General features: G+C 33.7%; 1 protein-coding gene across 1 annotated transcript in view; it reads right to left on the reverse strand.

Moving 5' to 3' along the window:
- DIAPH3 (diaphanous related formin 3) overlaps positions 1 to 21,867 on the reverse strand; it is a 552,109-nt gene that overhangs the window by 340,119 nt on the left and 190,123 nt on the right. Inside the window, 5 exon segments of the mRNA XM_049778724.1 lie at positions 688 to 996; positions 5,477 to 5,581; positions 12,503 to 12,567; positions 17,615 to 17,733; positions 21,608 to 21,724. Of these exon segments, the coding sequence (XP_049634681.1) occupies positions 688 to 996; positions 5,477 to 5,581; positions 12,503 to 12,567; positions 17,615 to 17,733; positions 21,608 to 21,724 (715 nt within the window).

The following is a 21,867-nucleotide window of genomic DNA, read 5'->3' on the forward strand; positions in this document are numbered from 1 at the left end:
AATAAAAAGGAAAGGAAGGAAGGAAGGAAGGAAGGAGGGAGGGAGGGAGGGAGGGAGGGAGGGAGGGAGGGAGGGAGGGAGGGAGGGAGGGAGGGAGGGAGGGAGGGAGGGAGGGAGGAGGAGGAAGGAAGGAAGGAAGGAAGGAAGGAAGGAAGGAAGGAAGGAAGGAAGGAAGGAAGGAAGGAAGGAAGGAAGGAAGGAAGGAAGGAAGGAAGGAAGGAAGGAAGGAAGGAAGGAAGGAAGGAAGGAAGGAAGGAAGGAAGGAAGGAAGGAAGGAAGGAAGGAAGGAAGGAAGGAAGGAAGGAAGGAAGGAAGGAAGGAAGAAGAAGAAAGAAAGAAGAAAGAAAGAAAGAAAGAAAGAAAGAAAGAAAGAAAGAAAGAAAGAAAGAAAGAAAGAAAGAAAGAAAGAAAGAAAGAAAGAAAGAAAGAAAGAAAGAAAGAAAGAAAGAAAGAAAGAAAGAAAGAAAGAAAGAAAGAAAGAAAGAAAGAAAGAAAGAAAGAAAGAAAGAAAGAAAACTTCAATACCAAAGGACATTGTCTCAATTCTTCTCATTTAAAAAAAGGAGAAATGATAAATAATGTCTGTTTAATATCACTTCAATTGATTGCCATGATAAATTATATATAAACACAAAAACTAAATTTTAATCTAAGTAACAGCAAATTTTTCTTCATTTGTGTTATTACCTTTAGCCAATTCAATCTTCTCATGTTGGTTTCAGGTTTAAATTCTTTCTTTGGTTTTAACCCAAATGGCAGGTTTGGTGGTGGTGGATCTATTTTCCCACCAAGAATTCCCAGGGGAGGAGGAGGAGGAGGCACAGGGCCACCAAATGGCACCATTCCTGGAAGAGGAGGAGGGGGTGGAGGGGGTGGAGGGGGTGGTGCTCCACCAAAGGAGGCTAAAGGTGGAGGAGGAGGGGGAATTGGGTGACTACTTTGATTTTCAGCTGATGGCGGCAAAGATATTTTTGCATCTGCTGGCAACACACCAAACTGCAGGGGAAAAATTTTTATATTAATATTTACATGCACTTTAAAATATATTAATACTTATATATATACTTAATAAGCATGTCTAAGAACATTAAAAAAACACGTAATAGTATACACCTAAAAAATAAGATAATATAATTTTATGTGATTTAACCAAAAACAAATTGATCTATTTGAGTCTTTTGTTTCAATTAAAATACAATTGCCAGATAGCACAGTGTAGGGCATTTGCCTTGCATGCAGCAGATCCAGACAGACCAGGGTTCGATCCCCAGTATCCCATCAGGTCCCCCAAGACTGCCAGATTTCTGAGCACAGAGCCAGGATCTACCCCTGAGCACCACTGGGTGTAGCCCAAAAACAACATACATACATACATACATACATACATACATACATACATACATACATACATACATCCATACACACATACATACATACATTGTAATTGTCATAAAAGAGTATTCCCTATACTGAATTACTTATAGACACAAATAGATATCTCCAGAAGGAAATTTCCAGCTAGCATCAGTTAAGAGCTGTAATTATAGGGTTAAGTCCAACCAAAGGATGGAGCATAAGGAAAAATCTAAGCATATATTCTAAGAAAAACTAGTATTTAAATAGAAAGTTGAAAACAAAAAGATCTAGATAAAGAAACTTAAACAGCATTGTCACAACAATGCTTGAAAAAATTAAATATTCTGAGTTGGACTTACAAATTGATAAAACAATCTATCTGGTCCCCTGGCAACTCCTTCTCTGAGTGTTAGATACAATTCATGCACAGGTCAATCTCAACTCCAATCCCTATGTCCTCTTTGAGAAACCCAATTGGCACTTGTTTGCTTGCTTGTTTGGATATTTGTGGGGGGGGTCACAGTTGGCAGTACGCAGGGCCTTAGTCCTAGCCCTAGACTCAGGTATCAGTCCTGGTGGTACAGGAGGATCTCCATGTGTGATGCTGGAATTCAACCATTAGCTGCTTCCCAGGCAAAAGCCTTAATCGCTATACTCTCTCTCTGGCCCCAAAGGCAACTAATTCTATACTCTTAAAACCCTTGTATTCCTCCTTTATAGTTCCTACAAAATGTTCAATAATTATTCAAGGAATCACTATTTTTTCCTAAAAAAAAATACTATTGATGAAATTGTATTAAACTATTCTTTTTTTTTTTCATCAGAAGGGAAATAACCCTGGCTAAGTAACCACACTTTCCTCTACACCCAGAGATTGTCAAATGACTACTGGTGAGAAAAATCTCTGAAAGGCAAGCAAATTAAAGACAAAAAAAAAAAAGGAGGCAAACACTAAATCATAAATCACAAAGAGTGAATAAAATAATAAAGCTGTGTCTGTAGAATCAAATGCCAGAAAGTAAAATCGAAGGAGAAAGGAGGCCAAATATGTATGCTGGCACTTTTGTCCATGAAATCAAAGTATGTGGAGAAACTTAAGTTGCATTTTTAAATATCATCAAAATAGCCTGGATTGATGAGTAATATTGTTGTATTTTTATTTTCTTAAAAATCACCAACTACAGGGGCTGGAGTGGTAGAGCAGCAGTAGGGTGTTTGCCTTACATGTGGCTGATATAAGACAGACCATGATTCGATTCCCCAGCATCCTATATGATCCCCCCAAGCCAGGAGTAATTTCTGAGCTCATAGCCAGGAGTAACCCCTGAGCATCACCAAGTGTGGCCCAAAAACCAAAAACAAAACAAAACAAAAAAATCACAAGCTTCAATTGAGTCCTATATATGTAAACTATTTGATAAATGATGGAAAGTTAATAACTGTTAAAAATTTTAAAAGTAATATGATACAATTATGGAAACATGCAAAAAAAAGCCATGAATTAATATCTGAGCCAGCAAAAATTGTAATAACACTACAAATCAAAGACAAAATCTTTTTTAAAAGTTAAGTGCATCACAGGGAAATATAAGAGGGATTTAAGGTGTTTGCCTTGCACAAGGGCCACTTTGATTATATCCCCAATATAACATTTGGTCCTCCTGAATACAAAGTCAGGAATAAACCCTAGGTACTGTCAGAATACCACTGCACAAATAAACATTCAATGTAAAGAATTGGCTTAAGATTAATGCTGAGATAAGACCAATGCAATTTAAATGTTAAGGATGTATGTATATTATGTTCTCATTCAATAAACATTTTGTAGTTAACTATATTTTAAGACAAATTTATGTTTGTATTTCTGCTCTAAAATATTGCATTTGGTAATGATTGAACTAAATCTATCTTTCATGAGTCCAGACACAGATATTATTTCTATTTTGTTCATCAATGGAGGTACAGAGTAGGAGAGAGGAGAGAAGGGATGCTTTAAGTGGTGCGCAGGAAAGCTAGAGTCTAACCAGAAGTTCAATGTAAGGATGTTGTGCTGTTCAGACTCTAGTCCCAGAGGCACTAGGGCCATACAGGAAGCACTTAGGGGCCTCTGGAACTATACCTAAGGATGACCTGAAGACTAGTACCAGAAATCATAAAGACACCAATACCTATACAATCACCCAATACTTTGTTCATCATTATATACTAATATCCATCAGTACTTGTTGTGAAATAAAGGAATTACACTAAAGATAGATATATTAATGTCCTTCAAAATATTCATAGCTTTCAGTGGTCCTCAAACTATGGCCCACGGGCCACATATTGTATTTCTATCTGTTTTGTTTCTTCATTGCAAAATAAGATATATGCAGTGTGCATAACAATTCATTCATAAGTTTTGTTTTTACTATAGTCAGACCCTCCAATGATCTGAGGGACAGTGAACTGGCCCCCTGTTTAAAAAGTTTGAGGACCCCTGGTTAGATCAAATATCAATATCTTAAACAGAGGTATCTCTCAAGATAAATACAAACTAATACATAGACTATAGTGGTGGTTCTCCAAAATTAGTTTTTCCTGATAGCCCTAAACTCTATAGGCCGATCAGTATCAAAATAAAATAGCTTCATTATTATGTATAATCTAGAGCATTGAAATTTCTTTTTTTTTTGGGGGGGGGGCCACACCCAGTGGTGCTCAGGAGTTACTCCTCGCTGTCTGCTCAGAAATAGCTCCTGGCAGGCACGGGGGACCATATGAGATGCCGGGATTCAAACCAACCACCTTAGGTCCTAGGTCGGCTACTTGCAAGGCAAACGCTGCTGTGCTATCTCTCCAGCCCTAGCATTGGAAATTCTTTAATCTACTGTTAAAATATCATTGTTTTCAACTTGAATAAAAGTACAAAACATTAATATATCTAAGATGGTAGATATATATTTTATAAACTAGACTGTCTATATTTAATTTATAAAGCAATTTTTCACTTACGTGAAATTAAAAAGAATTAAAAGTCTTTACATTTAGATTAGCACAGGCAAGGAAAAAATTATCATATATATTTCACCCATAGTATATAACTCATTTGGAAACAAGAAACATAATCAAATGTTTATTTTAATATGAAAGACAAAAAGCCAAAGGAAAAATATAAAAAATTTTCAGTTCTTTGGTAATTTTTACAGTACTTTTTACAGCACTAAGGAAAAATCACAAACTATTTTCACAAAGAGAGAAATTTTACTTTTTTTCTCTAAAATTGAACTTGATCAAATAGTATTTTTTAAAGTATCTTTAGGCAGTTTTTTGGAATGAAACTAAATATTCACTGAGTATTCCAAAGAAAAAAATACCAGTAATATAGAAATTAGTTTATCAATTAGTAAATAGCATACCTGGAGTTATTTGAATATAACCACAAAATTAGGATAAAAGACCAATAGCAAAAACTATACACGTATAGTTCGTTCATCATCAAATATATAAAAACTGCATGAAGAAATTCACCTATAAATATTCTACCCCATAACTCATCCATTTAAGGTATGAAGATGATGCATTTCTTGCAATCTAAATGTTTTACATGTAGAAGGTGCATGTGAGCAACCTGATTCATAATCCAGATTTGCTCTTTTTTGTCATGTTTTAAATCTGTTTACTTTTGGAAATTGAAAAATTATCAGAAAATGTTCTCATTCAGCTAGAGGTTATCTTTCACCACAAGGTACCTAAAGGCTGAAGGTTTTGAAAAATAAATAGCTTGAGCAGTAATTTCCTGTAGTGGGATAAGAATCAATGATGAATGACAAATCTAAGAGTAACAGACTTTTCTACTTTTCATGCTTAATTTCTTAATGAATGTATGACAATTGGAAACAAAATCCAAACAAAACTTATAAAGAAATTAGTCACTAGAAGTTTAAATATGCTTTCAAACCTGGGGAAGCAGAAAGTGATTTTAAAATCATAACAAACAATTGAATACACATATTAACAATATTATGACTCAAGTGAAATTAAAGTTTAAACATTTTATTGCTATAAAGACATGACACGACCTTTATTCTCCTAGTGAAATTTCAATGCCCGAATCCACTCAGGGGAGATGGTATTTTACCTGAGATTTAAAAGCCTGTAACTCTGCTTGAAGCTCATTAATCTTTGCCTCTTTTTTCTGCAACTGAGCCTGAGTTTCTTGGTGGTCAGTAAACTCTTTTTCAAACTGGAAAGAAAAAAGAAAACAAGAGAAAGATGAAAATGAAAGCACTATTCTTCATAAAGAAATATGACTCTAATGATCTGTCAGCAGAACATAAACTTTTTATGAAAGCCACGGTAGATTTTGCTAAGTCACAGGCAGCCTTTCTCTAAGAATCTCCAGGTCCCACCAAAATCATTCATTTGCAAGCAAGCAGACAAAGGCAGAGATGGAGTCTGTGACCTTCTTCTTGCAGCAAAGCAAACTCACCCAGAGTTATCTGCAACCCTGGCATTTTTCTTAAAAGTCCCTAAATATCATTGTGACTTTGTGTAACTATAATAGAGAGCAAAGCATTTGTACTGAATTCTCTGATCCTTCCCATAAATCCTTATTATATTTGAAATTTGCTTCAAGTTTATCAGTAGGAATTACTAGAATTCCAAAAATAAAAATAAAATATTAAGAATTCCTCAAAATCCACTTTACTATTGTATTGATATTACTAATAAAGCTCTCCATTTTTTATAAATGGATCAGTTGCTTTCTCTTTTTTGTTTTGGGTCCAGGCAACAGTAGCAATGAACCACTCCAGACAGTGCTATGGGTAGCATATGTAATGTCAGAGAGTCAAACCAGGGTCAGTTATATTCAAAGCAAGCACCTTACTTCCTATTTCATCTCTCCAGCCCCTACTTTCTTTCTTACAACATTATCATGAAAGTTAATGAAGACTCAAAACTTCAAGAGTCTTGGAAAATAAATGGTTCCAGCAAAAATAAACTCAACTAAGAAACATCCAAAACATACTGTGCTCAGAATAACAAAAATCAAAACCAGAGACAGAATACTCAAAGCAGCAAGTACTAACAAGGAAGTTAGATACAAAGGAAAATCAGTAAGATTCACAGCAGATCTGTCAAGAAACCCTATGAGCCAGATGAGAATGAAGGGATCTATTCTCAATAGATCATACTCAATGAAATGAACATCTCACCAACAATATTCTAGCTAGTTTATCTTTTAGATTTGAAGAAACTAAAGAAAGCTTCATGAATAGGTAACAGATTAGAAAATTATTAACCTTGAAAACAGTTTTGCAAGAATTATTAAAGGACATCCTTTAGAAGACTGTGACAAACTTCCCATCATGTGGCACTGTGTATGGAACTGACTAATCATGCATAACATTGCTCCCTACTAGATTAAGAAAGGTATGTTTGCTCTTAGATTGCTAAAAGATTTACAATTTATTATTTTATAATTTTTACAAATACAATAATGATTAATGATTCACATATATTAAATGTTCTATGATAATTTTGCATCCATATAGATTATTGTAATTTTTACTTAGAAATGCAGACAAATAAGCAATATCTTTAATACACATTCTAACATACAACCAATATTCTTTTTTATTTTGGTTCTTGGGCCATACCTGGAAGCACTCAGGGGTTAGTCCTGGTTCTGTGCTCAGAAAATTGCTCCTGGCAGGCTTAGGGGACCATAATGGATGCTATGGATCAAACCCAGGTTGGCCACATCATACAAGACAAACACCATTCCTACTGTGCTATCATTTCTGGCCTAAATATACCTTCTCTTAAGAAAAAAATTTTCTATTTTCATAACTTATTCAGACTTTCCCTTTTAAATTTAAATTATCCTCACTCTTATTAAATCTTACATTAATAGGTTTTACCCATTTCATGTAATCTCTAAAATAGATGAGAAGAGAATTAAAAGAAAATTATAACAAAAACATGATATTCTCCACAAAGAGATATAAATATAAGAAAAAATGAGGACATTAGTGGAGTGAAGAGCACAGTGATTGTAGGATTGGTGTTAGAGTACTGCATGTCTGAAACAACTCTATTATGAACAACATGTTACTCACAGTGTCTTAATAAAAACATTATTTTAATTTCTTTAAAACATATTATTCATGGAATCAGAAAGACAGCACTATGGGGTAAGAAAATTGTCTTGCATGCATTAGATACACAGCACCAAATATCATGCATAAAGCATTGCTTGAAAATGCCTGAGCAGAGTTACAAGTACTGTGCTAGTGCCTAGTTTGAGCCCATAACCAAAAATCATCCATATTGGATATATCTGCTGCATAGTCAGATACTTAAAACAGCCTTTAGTATTACATCTTCTTCCCCTCGTATCACATTATAACACTACTCTTCTCCAAACTCCTTGATGACTCAAAATTATCAATGGGTTCCTTTTTCTGAGTCCAATCATTTAAAATCAGCATTGTATAGTTAACTTCAAATAAAGGAACAACAACAACAAAAAAAAATATATATATATATATAAGATAATTATGGTGTTTTTTTTACTTTAAAAGCTGGTATGTTTAGTATCAATAATGATGAGTTTGGGGACTAAACTACAGCATCCAGCTATGCTTTGAATACAGCTGACCCGAGTTTGATCGCTGGCATCCCATATAGTTCCCAGAGCCTGGCAGGACTGATTTCTGAGCACAGAGCCAGGAATAACCCCTTAGTACCTTTGGATGTGGCCTAGAAACAAAACAAACAAAAAAGAATAATTTTTTATTTAAATCTCTTTAGCTTAAAGTATTAAATATATATATGCCTCCTCCTTGTCGTCTAATACAGGTGCAATACTTAAATTAGCTGTTAGTGCATTAAATATCCCCCCTACCCCCATCAATAAAAAGTGAATGGTGAATGACAAAGGGTTTTTATCTCCAAGAGCAATTACCACACAAATAGAAAAATATAAAAATGTTTTATCACATCACTCAATAATATCAACATGTTATTAATGTAATTTTATCAATTGTGTTATCACCTTTACAAAACTTTATATATATAATTAACTCAATAAATACTTGTTTGAAGGAAGTGATGAGTCAATTAACTCTTCCCTTTTCCTCAAAAAACTATGTCAATATTATATATTAAAAGTTCTGAATCTCTTAGCATCAAGTCACTGAGAAGTCTTTTTCTACAGTCTCATTTTTATGACTACTCATTCAATGTTTACTTCTGCTTAGCTGAATTAAAATATTAAACTCCTTTAGGAATCAGAGCAATAGTGCTGCGGTAGGGCATTTGCCTTGCACTCTGCTGACTCAGGACAAACCTGGGTTTGATCCCCAGCATCCCATGTGGTCCCACAAGCCAGGAGGGATTTCTGAGCACACAGTCAGGAGTAAGCTCTGAGTGTCACCGGGTGTAGCCCAAAAACCAAATATAAATAAATAAACTCCTTTAGAAAAACAAGAACAATCTTTTCCACAAAAGTCAACATGTACACAATCTTATTTAATATCTTAGAATGTTTAATTTAATATCTTTGAATAAGATTCAAGAAGGAAAAAGGTTAAAGAAAACTATCAAATAAACTACTCATAACACATATACTCTATACGAAGTTACTAAACTTGACCATATTGAAAGTTGTATGCTACTTACCAAAAAAAAAAAATCTACATCCTACCCTATAAAAGGATCAAATGAAATACAAACTTTGCTTTAGCATTTTTGTAATACCTATAGTCAAATCACTATGGCCTTGGGTTAAAATGAATCTCCATTAAAGATGTACTTATAAAAACTGATATGATAGCCTACTACTCCAAAAAAGAAATACTAGAGCAACATTACACCTACAAAATTACGTGCGAAAATGTCAAGAAACACAGTTAAGGTTGAAGCTCTGCTTAACTTCGTTCCCTAGGGTAAATGTATTAGTGCATCTGTACAAGAAGGTTGATAATTCAATATTCTCTATGTACTTTCTGACATTTCACGTCTTCATTTTTCAAATTTATGCACCAAAATAAAGAATGTGTCTAGCAACTATGATAGCTTCCTGCCTTAAGCAAAGTATTTACATGTGTCCTTATAAAGCTATCAGAAAGAAGTCTTGCTGATATATACAAAATGCTAAGGCAATAGAAATCTTTTATAGACCACAAAATATTTTCTGAATATGTGTAAGACATATAACTTCAGATTAAAAGGAAACGTTTAACCTTGAACAAGGTCTTTTTCTCTTTGTACTTAAAACTTAACCATTTTAAGTATGTTTAATATCGCACATATAAAATCTGCCTGAAATTTATGAAAGTCCATGCATTAAAACATGTATTTAAATTTGCAACTACTTTTCCATAAAAATTATAAGGTATATTGAGTTTGGAATAAAAATACCAAAATAAAAAACCACCTGACCATAAGACCACCGATCAGGTTAACACTTATGATGCTTAAATACCCCATTAATTTGTTTCCCCTGACAAACTAAATCACTTTGGGACAATAATATCACTGTTACAGAGGTAAATCCAAAACTGCAGCAAAATTCCTGTCATATAAGAACCATTAACTGATGAAACGTAAACCTTTTCTATTGAGAATGTTTGTATTAGTTACATCTAATTTATAAAAGGTATCTTTAACTTGAAAGTTAAGTTTTATTATAAAAGCTTTTTGAAATAGCAGTATTTATATGAAACTCTGGGTTTGAGAGAAATGTATAATTCTGAAGTTCTAGATCAGGGGTAGGCAACCTTTAAAACATAAATAGCCACTTGGACTCCTTTCCAAAGGGAAAAAAAACTGGGAGCTTCAAAATCATCGCGACATTTAGAATAAATATAGCACTACATACATTGTTTCTTATCTTAATACTATATACAGGATCGTGCAGTTAGTTGTTGATCTGAAGAAAAAACGGACTTTTTCACTCAACAATGTAAAACATATATTTGTGTAAATCAGTAGCCAATTAAAATATTTAAGTGTTACCACTCCCTACTCCTCTGCTATCTGCCCTGCTGTCAGAGCCTCAGGAAAGCTTCAAAAGAGCCACATGAGGCTCTAGAGCCTCAGGTTGTGGACCCCTAGTCTAGGTGATAGCTTGGGGTCATGAGTAAATGCCCTGGGTGCTAATACTGAATTTGAACCCCAGTACCACATGGTTGATTGAGCCTTAGCATGCAAGTTTCACCAAAACTGATCCCTAGGCCTGCTTGAGATTGCTTAGAAGGTAATCATTATTATTTTTCTTAAATATATAAAATGTCCTTGAAATTCATTTAGGGCTTGACACATAAATATTTATATGTGAATTCTGACACAGTGCCCAATACACAGTCAACAATGCCTTTAGAGTAATATGTTCATTGTGGCGGTGGCAGTAAAAATTATTATTATTCACCCAAAGTGAAAATCCAGTCCTTATAATTTACAGCAGAGTTAATATGCTAAACATTGTTGTGTTTTTGGTTTTTATGGAAAAATCACAATTCACTTTCCACAGAGGCAAAGAGTAAGACATCCAAGGAAGAAAAAATAAAGCAAAGCATAAAATCCACCTATACATTAAATGTAGAAACTAAAGGGTGGGGAATGTTGCACTGGTGAAGGAGGATGTTCTTTTTTTTTTTTTTTTTTTTTTTGGTTTTTGGGCCACACCCTGTAACGCTCAGGGGTTACTCCTGGCTATGCGCTCAGAAGTTGCTCCTGGCTTCTTGGGGGACCATATGGGACGCCGGGGGATCGAACCGCGGTCCGTCCTAGGCTAGCGCAGGCAAGGCAGGCACCTTACCTCCAGCGCCACCGCCCGGCCCCAGGATGTTCTTTTTATAACTGAAACCTAACTACTCATGCTCATAATCACAGTGCTTAAACAAAGATATTATTTAAAATAAGATAAAAAATAAAAGGAGAATTAACAACTAGTCCATGAAAATATACTTGGTGATCAAAGGAAATGTATTTCAATTATATAATAAAATAAAACTTTCTTTTGTGTTAGCATATTCCCATTTTAAGCAGTTAACAAACCAAACAAAATCTAATAAGTAAATTCAAAATAGAGATAAAAGTGCAAAATGTTAGTAAACATGGGAAATGGCTAAATGATTGAAGATACCACTGGAATGCAAAAAAATAGTAGTGATTCCTAAAAAATATATATATTCAAATAATATTTGAAAAGAAGTAGAATAAAAATAAAATTAACTTCCTCTTTAAATGGACTTTCAATCTTAAACAACCTATCAGATCTCTAAAGAAATAATCTAATCTTCAAATCTTGTCTCTGTTTTAAACAATCATTTACTCATTCTTCTCATTAAGTTTTTTTTTTCAGGAGCTAGAAATATAGTACAGCAGGTAAGGCACTTCTTCCACACAGTGGAAGCAGGCTCTATTTCAACCAACCCAAATGGTCCCCAGCTTTGCCAGGAGTGGTCACTGATCAGAGCCCTAGCAGTGCAATGTGTGGCCCAAAAACAAACCCAAAGAACAAAACAAGCCTATGTCTTCCTAAGCACCTCTAGGATATCTGAGAGCAAAAAAGGTCTATGTACTACTGGATGTGGAACAAAAGTCAAAAAGTTTAAGAAAAAAAAATGTAGTTCTTACAGGGTTATAAATTGTTCTATGTACAGTAGGCAAATATAAGTCATTATAAAGTATATGCTTGGCACTAAGTGATAGCACACAAGGTAGGCCAGATCATTTGCTTTACATGCCTGCTATGTGTGTTCAATCATCAACATCATATATGTCCCCCAAGCTGCAGGAGTAATTCCTGAGTGCAGAGCCAGGAGTAATCCCTGAGCATTGCTGGGTGTGGCCCAAAAACAAGAACAAAAACAAAGTATATGCTAAAGGGAAAAGCAAACAAACAAATTCACATATACAAAACATAAACTAATGAGTTAAGTTTCATGTCAAACTCCTTATACATACAATGGTTGGGTAAAAGTGAACTTTTAAATAAAATGTTCTGAGAAATTTTCTTTGGAGAATGGCTTTTTGCTAATACCACATGGAATAAAGAAGATAAGCCAAAAGGGACCAATAAAGTCCTTAAGGCCAAAGGAAGCTTGCCTGCAGTAAATCCCCACATGGCCAAGCAAAAGTTAGTGAAACTTACTTTCTTATAAAATTCCGTTGCTTTCTCTTCAAACTCTTCTAGTTTTGCTCGATCAATACAACTATCTAAAATTACAAGACAGAAAATTTTAAGATTCATGTATGTTTCCAGTTAATTCGAAATTTACAAGTTAAAATAAACAATATAGACGTATAATGCTGGAATACAGAGGAATTTCCTAATTATTAAACCGGCATCATAAAATATTATAAAACAGAAAAGGAAACACCAGCTATGCATTTTAAGCTTCTATTTGGCAAAAGGAAGGAATTAGTTCAATTTAACATAAAACATTCAAGTTTCTATTATCTATAGATATTTTGAGAAAAAGAAGATATTTCACACAAACTAGAAAAATGAGCTATGGCAATCAACAATTAGTAATGAAAGTAAAAATGTTAAAAACAATATTATACAAATAACTGATTTTCTCTATAGCTATTTTAATGAGAAAAAGCAAATAAAATAATCTGTAATGACAAATTTTAGAGATGACATGGAGAAATAAACTGCACAATAAATTAAGTAAAATTAAAGAATTTTGCTGATGAAAAATTGGATAAGTATTAGCATATAAATCACCCAGCAATTCAATTTTAGCACTTGGCCTCTGAATAATATTATTTATTAAATTTTGTTTAAATTAGCCAAGAAAAAATAAACTGGCAACAAGTGCCAAGTAAACTGATTAAATAAGTCATGATATATACTATACAATCAGGATTTCATGCAAAAGTAATTCATATGGCTTACCCATGATTTACTGTATCCTTTTTATTCCAATGAAATACATGATTTTTAAAAAATAATTTACTACCCTTTATGATAGATCTGAAAAATTGTAGTGTACATGTCAATTATAGCTCAGTAAAGAAGAAATGTTGAAAGAAAACATTATAAAAGAATCTACAAGAAATGGTAACAAATAACCAACTCATTGCATCCAAAATTCAATTTCACTCCTAAATGTGACCCATAACAACTTTCTCTGAGTTAAATTATTAAATAAATTATAAAGTAAGAAATTAACATCCTTAAAACATACATAATTTTATTTCATTTTCTTTTTCTTTTTCTTTTTTTTTTTTTTTTTTGGTTTTTGGGCCACAGCCGACAATGCTCAGGGGTCACTCCTGGCTGTCTGCTCAGAAATAGCTCCTGGCAGGCATGGGGGACCATATGGGACACTGGGATTCGAACCAACTACCGTTTGGTCCTGGATCGGCTGCTTGCAAGCAAACGCTGCTATGCTATCTCTCCAGGCCCCATACATAATTTTTTTTACATATAATATAATTGATATAATAATAATACATGTAAGTCAAAGAAAGTTTCTGATTCAAAACACAATTTTTTATTTTTGATAGAATTATTTTTGACATTATAGATACTTCCTACTTTAAAAGATGCCATGCTTCAAGACAGGCATGCAATTTTTCTCTCTCCCTCTATCATTGTCCTGGTAGTTGTTAGAGAAGTTATTTCTCTAACTGTGCTTACCACTCTTTGTGGTAAGCTTCAGATCATGGGCTAGTCCTACCAGCCTGTATCGCTATTGTCTCTGGGTATTTTTACCATACTGTCTTTTATTTTTCTTAAATTTCACAGATGAGTAAGATAATTCTGTGTATATTTCTCTACCTGTGACTCATTTTGCTCAGCATGATAGTCTCCATGACCATCCATGTACAGGAAAATTTCATGACTTCATTTTTCCTAACAACTGGGTATTCTATTGTGTAGATGTACCACAGTTTCCTCAGTCACTCATCTGTTGTTGGGCATCTGGGTCGTTTCCAGATTCTGGCTATTGTCAATAGCGCTGCAATGAATTTAAGAGTACAGAGGATATTTTTGTATTGCGATTTTTTGTTCCTAGGGTATACACCTAAAAGTGGTATAACTGGATCATATGAGAGCTAAATTTTCAGGTATTTTGAGGAATATCCATATTGTTTTACAGAAAGGTTGGACTAGTTGACATTCCCACCAGTAGTGAATGAGGGTTCCTTTTTTTCTCCTTGCACCCACACCAGCACTACTGTTCTTGTTCTTTGTGATATGTGCAAATCTCCATGGCATGAGATATTTCATAGTTGTTTTGATTTGTATCTCGCTGATGTTGAGTGATGTTGGTGTTGTTGAGCTTTTTTCATGTGCCTTTTGGCCATCTGCATTTCTTCTTTGAGGAAATGTCCATTTATTTCTTCTCCCTGTATTTTGATTGCTTTGATGTTTTTTTCTTTTTAAGTTCTCTCAGTACCTTATATATTTTAGATATTAGCCCATTATCTGATGAAAATTGGTTCAATAGTTTCTCCCATTCTAGGAAAAGTTATACTGGTTAAGAGCAGTGTTCAAACAATGACTGAAACCCAACTATAAACATTTCTGTGGCCATGGTGCTTAAATAAATCATTATTAAAAAATATTCAGAGTTATTTAATTTCTTTCCTTTTGTGTGTGTATGTTTTATATTGGTTGCCACTGAGGCACACAATAAACTGATTCATATTACATCAATAGTAATTAACTCATGTTTTAATATGAAGCAATTTTTAATGTACTTTCTATACTCATACCGACTGCTCAACATCATTAATATGAAGCAATTTTTTTTTTTTTTTTTTTGTGGTTTTTGGGTCACACCCGGCAGTGCTCACGGGTTATTCCTGGCTCCAGGCTCAGAAATTGCTCCTGGCAGGCACGGGAGGACCATATATGGGACGCCGGGATTCGAACCGATGACCTCCTGCATGAGAGGCAAACGCCTTACCTCCATGCTATCTCTCCGGCCCCATATGAAGCAATTTTTAATGTACTTTCTATACTCATACCGACTGCTCAACATCATGGTTCCCTTCACTTAAAATGCCACTATATTCTGTACTCAAACCCTATGTATCATAAGTATCTATGTTTATTCCAGATACCTAGATTAATGGCATACATTTTTCTCACTTACATAGTCAAGCAGTATTCTGTGATTATATTTCCTTCTCAGAAATTTTCTCAAAAGAATCTCACCTATTTAAAAAAGCCCTCCAATATCCACACAGAATAATAAGCTTTTCTCTATATTACATAAAACTATTGAACATTTCAGTTAAACATATAGAGTCATGTTTTTCTTCATTATTCAGCCCCATCCAGTACAAAGAATTTCTAATCACTTAATTCCTGTGGAGAAAAATGAGCATTTCCTTTTTAACTGTCATTAATATTATCTAGTTCCTTGCTCACTTACACATTCTATACTTTTCCCTAGAATCATAAAAAAATAAAACTTCACAAAAATAATGAATATACGTTTTTACTGTTACATCAAATTATGACACATGGCAACTTCTTAAACATTAGATGCTTTCTGAAATTTAATACAGCATCTATGAGCATTTGGTACTGTTACATTCAATTCCCTAAGGATTTTTTACCCTGCAGAAGCTATAACATCAAGCTGTGGTCATTTGGAAGAGTAGCTTGCAGAGCCATGCAGGTTAAAATGTTGACACATCTCATTATATCATATCAAAATAATCATAAAAGTTAGTATCACTACCCCATCAGAAAAATGTTTTAGTACTGGGAAGCTGTCAGGCTGACAGTAGTGGATATAAGTGAATTTTCACTTGAAATTTCAAATGCTATCACAGAAAATAAATTCTATGAGTCAGTTTCCTTGAGAAAACAGACACTTTCATTTCATTTTTCAAAAACTGTGTGCCAAGCTTTCAAGTCTGAGTAGCCATGGATTGGACGACAATCACTTTCAAGATAAGGGGGAAAAATACAGAAACCAGTTCAGGTCTCAATTTAAACCATTATAGTTTATTTCTCGTTGTACTTAATATAAGTATCACCATGTTTCATGAAAACATTTTGTTTCTCATCTCAGAATATTAAAACAAGATGCATTTAAGGATATATATGTAACACAATAGTATTATCCTTCATCAGATATATTTTAAGTAAAAACTTAGCTATTTTATAATTTTGCTATTATTAAAAGTGAAATAGTAGAAGGGCTACTAATAGCTTAGCACCATTGTATTGATTCAGTCAAAGCATCAGCAATCTTACCCACAATGTTTTGGACCAACTGTACAGGTGTCTACACAATTTTCAAAAGTAAATAATGTCTTATTATTACTGTGAAAGTAATTTTAAATACTAAAAAAAAATTGAAGAATTTCAGGAGGATCGATGCAAAAACCAAGACCACCAACTACAGAAGAGTGATTAAAACAACAGTGATGGAACAGAACTTGTAGAACCATAAAGAAAGACTCTATCCTAGGCTCCATTCTATGACCTGTGCAAATACCAAGATTTCTAGTTACAGAGGCCTAATTTTATCATCCACGACTGAGCAGAAATTTTCTAGACATCACAAAAGGACCTAGGGGAGAGAATAAGAGCATGTATGGAGCTTGTAGTTATTCCCATGACAGTATACTTCAAGGGCAAAGAAATCCTGTAACTCTTAGGCCAAGGCCCTTTCTAATCTCCCCAATATTTACTGTGCCTATGCAAAAAAAAAAAAAAAAAACACAAATTAATTTTTTTGTTATTGTTGTTGCTTGTTTTTGTTTTGGGGGGTTGTGTCTGTGTGTATGTGTGTGTGCTTTGTTTTGTTTTTATCTCGGGACCATGGTTGTTGTTTGGTTGTTGTCTTTATTGCTGTGGTGCTTATTGCAGTGGTGCTTTTTGGGTTTCTTTTTGTATTCTTGTTATGTTTTTCTTTCTTCTCTTAAATTGATATTTATAGCCTCTAGAAGGATTCCTATTTTTTTGCTTGTTTGATTTTTTTGCCCCCCCCTTTTATTTTTTTCCTTCTAACAGAACCACATGACTTGAACCGTCTTGCTCTGCCTCACAAATTGGAGGAGAAATAATGGAGGGTACCAAGACCAAACAGTCATATAAACATCAAGTAGAAATAAAAAATGATCAGACTTAAACACCAAATCCAAAGCCAATGAAAACAGAATCAATACCCAATCTACAACAAAAATTTCAGGAATCTATGGACCAATTGACTCCAACCAATACTCTGGAGCTCACTCATGGGATAAGAGACAAATTGTTCCAACTTAAATTATAAGTACTCACCAACAAATTGACCCAAATCTAAATCTAGTCTTTTTCTATATGTAAAATCTGGATCCATCCCATCTTTATGCAATACAATCTGAGACACACACTCGTCAATTAATTTGAAGTACTGCTGCCTAAAACCAGAGAAAAGAGTAACTGTAATTCAATTTATTAAAACTTTAAATCATACAAAAGGCCAATTTCACATTCAATAATTCAGTATTAGTTTCAACAGCTAACATAACAGACATAGCACAAGACTAAATGCAAATACGATTGTTATTACTTTCATACCATTGATTTTAAGCTTTGTTTTTATGATCTTTTAGTCAACTTAGTGTGCTATAAAAATAATTTTCTTAAAATTTCAGAATCCTGACCTAACAAGTAATCTGTAAGATATAAGCACAGCCACGATATATAACGTATCATCAAACTACATCATACTGAAATAGCTAAATTCATTTTACAATACATAAACTCCCAATATTTTTCAAAATGTCTAGAAAGTTCTTTTTATTTTTTTTTTTTTTTTGTGGTTTTTGGGTCACACCCGGCAGTGCTCAGGGGTTATTTCTGGCTCCAGGCTCAGAAATTGCTCCTGGCAGGCACAGGGGACCATATGGGGCGCCGGGATTCGAACCGATGACCTCCTGCATGAAAGGCAAACGCCTTACCTCCATGCTACCTCTCCAGCCCCATAAAATGTCTAGAAAGTTCTTAAAATTATTCAGTAAACAATTTTTAGACTGTTTGTACAATGAAATTTTAAATGTACTGTAAATTAAATCAAGTATCAAACGGCCATTTGGGAAGGGAGGAATTTTTACTACACCTATGATGCTCAGGGACATCTTTAGATGGTGCTCAAAATCGCCATCTATATAGTGTTTTAAACATGGTGGCTTTTATTTTGTTTGTTTTTGCTTGGTTTTGGGGTCACACCCTATGGCACTCAGGGGTTACTCCTGGCAATGTGCTCAGAAATCACTCTTGGTAGGCTTGGGGTCCATATGAGATGCTGAAATTCGAACCACCATCCAACATGGATCTGACTCTTGCCAGACAAATGCCCTACTGTTGTGCTATCTCTCTGGCCCGTAAACATGATGTTTCTAACTGTGCATGGCCTTAGTGGCCCCCAGGCCACTGGACCCATTAACTGAACCATCCCAGTTGACAGAGTAATATTTGTAGTGAAAGTACAACTTGAAAACTATTATCATCTCACCCCAAAAAGACCAAAAATGTTCAAAATATTATTCTTTAGTACAATTTAAAACAAGAAAAGAATTAATGTCTTCCTCAATTTTTATCAAAGAAATATTCTCTCACTGCATAATACTACAGCCTTAATAACAAGTATTTTTATACTTATTATATTTACACAATTCGGGTGAAGCATTCCATTACCTTTTTAAATACTCAGTTTTCCTAAGATTATACTATTGTACATTATAATCTTAAAAATATTTAATTAACACAAGCAATCTTACATTAGAAGTCATATTTTCATGATTCTCACCTCCATACCTATTAAATATTAATTTATTAAAATGTAGTTGAAATTTCATGGAAAAATTGTCATCAAGGCAATACTAGAAAATATGTGTATATAAAACTACAGGAATGTGAGTTTACAAAAAATCCAAAAAAGGACTGGAGCTATGGGGTAGCATAGAGCAGTGGGATGTTTGCCTTGCACACAGCTGACCCAGGACGGACCTCAGTTCTATCACCAGCATCCCTTATGGTCTCCCAAGCCAGGAGTGATTTCTAAGTGCATAGCCAAGAGTAGCCCCTGAGTGTCACCGGGTGTGGCCCAAAAACTAACAAACAAACAAACAAACAAAAAAATAAACAACCATAAAATATTGATGAGTAAGAGCAATATGTGAATAATCCAACAATTTCAATATAAATTGCTATCATATTTTCACAAATGCCATTTTTGACGGAGAATAATTTGAAATGTATACTTTCCTTGTAGTATTTTTGCCAGATAGCAAATATTAACTACCATGCACATTTAACCGACATATTATTTTACACAGGTAATAAATTACCTGATGGAAGTTTGATAAAATTTTCAAACTTTAAATATAAAAATGAGAATATTATTGTTTTTTAGCTTGTAGCAAAAACAAAACTCTAAAAATGTTTCTATCAAAAATTAGTCTAAAATATTAATTAATGAAATAAAATGTTTAGATAATCAAAGATTTCCAAAATATAAAATCCAGGTTCATCTGAGATCATAAAATTTTAAAATATAGACAATATCAAATGATTGCTTCAGGGGCCGGGAAGGTGGCGCTAGAGGTAAGGTGTCTGCCTTGCAAGCGCTAGTGTAGGATGGACCGTGGTTCGATTCCCCGGCATCCCATATGGTCCCCCCAAGCCAGGGGGGGATTTCTGAGCACATAGCCAGGAGTAACTCCTGAGCAGCAAACGGGTGTGGCTCAAAAAAAAAAAAAAAAAAAAAAAAAAAAAAAAAAAAAAAAAAAAAAGATCGCTTCAAAGAATTATTAGTGCATATAATCAAAAAACTAAATAAATACATTTTATGGGGACAGACACACTCAGCAGTAAAGAAGGGTAATGTGGTATTAGTGAACAAACTCAGGGCCCAAAACAAAGTATGTAAATAACCCTAATTGTGACTAAATTTTATAGTCAAATAGTTTCAATTTGTAAGAATAATAGTCATTAATATATTTTGAACCACTCGATAAAACAAATAGAACTGTATTCACTGGATCAATCGCAGGAAGAACAAGTGGCTTCATAGGAACCATGTTTAGAACAAAGACTAAGAGCCTTGGGTTTAAAGAGTCACAAGAAAGAAAGCAACAAAGCTAATATTAAATCAAAAAGTTTATGCTCAAAAGATGGTAATAGTTAAAATTCTATGCCTCATTAATGTCAATGACAACAATGCTTTCATCTTCCCCTGAATCTCAGGACAGCTGTGCTTCTTAATCAATTTTGTAGTTAGATACAACCATATGCCCCTCTTGGACCACTGGTGGAAGAATTAGGTTATAAATAAGATATAAAATATTTACTACTATGCACACTAAAATTGTTGAAAACTATCAAAGAGCATATAATTCTTAGAAATTCAGAATTTTAAAAAATTGGCAAAAACAAATGATATACAAGACAATAAACAGTATAAGATTATATTAGCTTAAAGTACATGGAAGTTTCTATAATATATTTAATTAAAGAAAAAATAGCATTTTAGTCAAGTTTTTATCAAGTTCTAAAATTCAATAATATTAAACAAAGGCAATATAGTGTTTATTTAAAATTTACAAGATGACTAAATGTGAGGTTTTTAATAAGATATCAAAAAAAACAAACCATTAAAGTACGATGCTGAATAGGATTTCCAAAACACTCCTAAATAGATAAAAGTCCAGTGCCTTTGGGTTTTTATTTTCTTTTCTCTGACATAAATCAAAAGACAAACTGAATAATACTTTGCTGAAAATCTCCTATGGTAACTTAAAATTAAAGGCATGGTTCTACCCACAATATTTCTAATCAAGTTTCAGAAAAGTTAAATTGAAGATGAGATAAGTAACTTTATGTTAAAAAATCTTGAGTTTCCTCACAAAATAGCAACACAAGAGGACATATAGACTATTATGTATCATATGTGCCAAATATATCACTATATTTTATCTTTATAACCACCCATCAAATTAAGTGTTTATATATGTATATAACTTCAAACAGGTAACATATAGACAAGACAATTTATGCTTAGAATAGCTAGATTATAACCAAGTTATTTTTCCCTACCAGGCTAATAAATGCCAGTAATAAGGAAAGTTTAGTACTCCCTCCATGTCATTATAAAAGAAAAGCAATCAGTCCTATTACCAACTACTAACCCTAAAATCAATCCATCACATGATAAACTAATAATTCCTTGCTATTTTACACTTCCATGCAGATAAATTTTACAATTAGTAAAAATTGGAATATGCTTCTTACCTTATTAAGTAATTATTTCGAATCAGCAAAAGATGCTGAAGAATAGAAATAAAATATCCCTCTGCTCTAGTTTCCTTAACTATATTCCACACTGTATTGTAAACATCATCTACTTCAGTAAATTGGTTAAGGAACATGTGGCCTTATTACTCCTATACAATCAAACACAGCAATAATATGGCATTTAATCTGCAAGGTCCTGAGATTATGTTTTGTGATTCTAAAACAGGCATAGTATATATTTAATTGATATTGAACAG

Source organism: Suncus etruscus, chromosome 8 (assembly GCF_024139225.1).
Source record: "Suncus etruscus isolate mSunEtr1 chromosome 8, mSunEtr1.pri.cur, whole genome shotgun sequence".
NCBI classification, from domain to species: Eukaryota; Metazoa; Chordata; class Mammalia; order Eulipotyphla; family Soricidae; genus Suncus; species Suncus etruscus.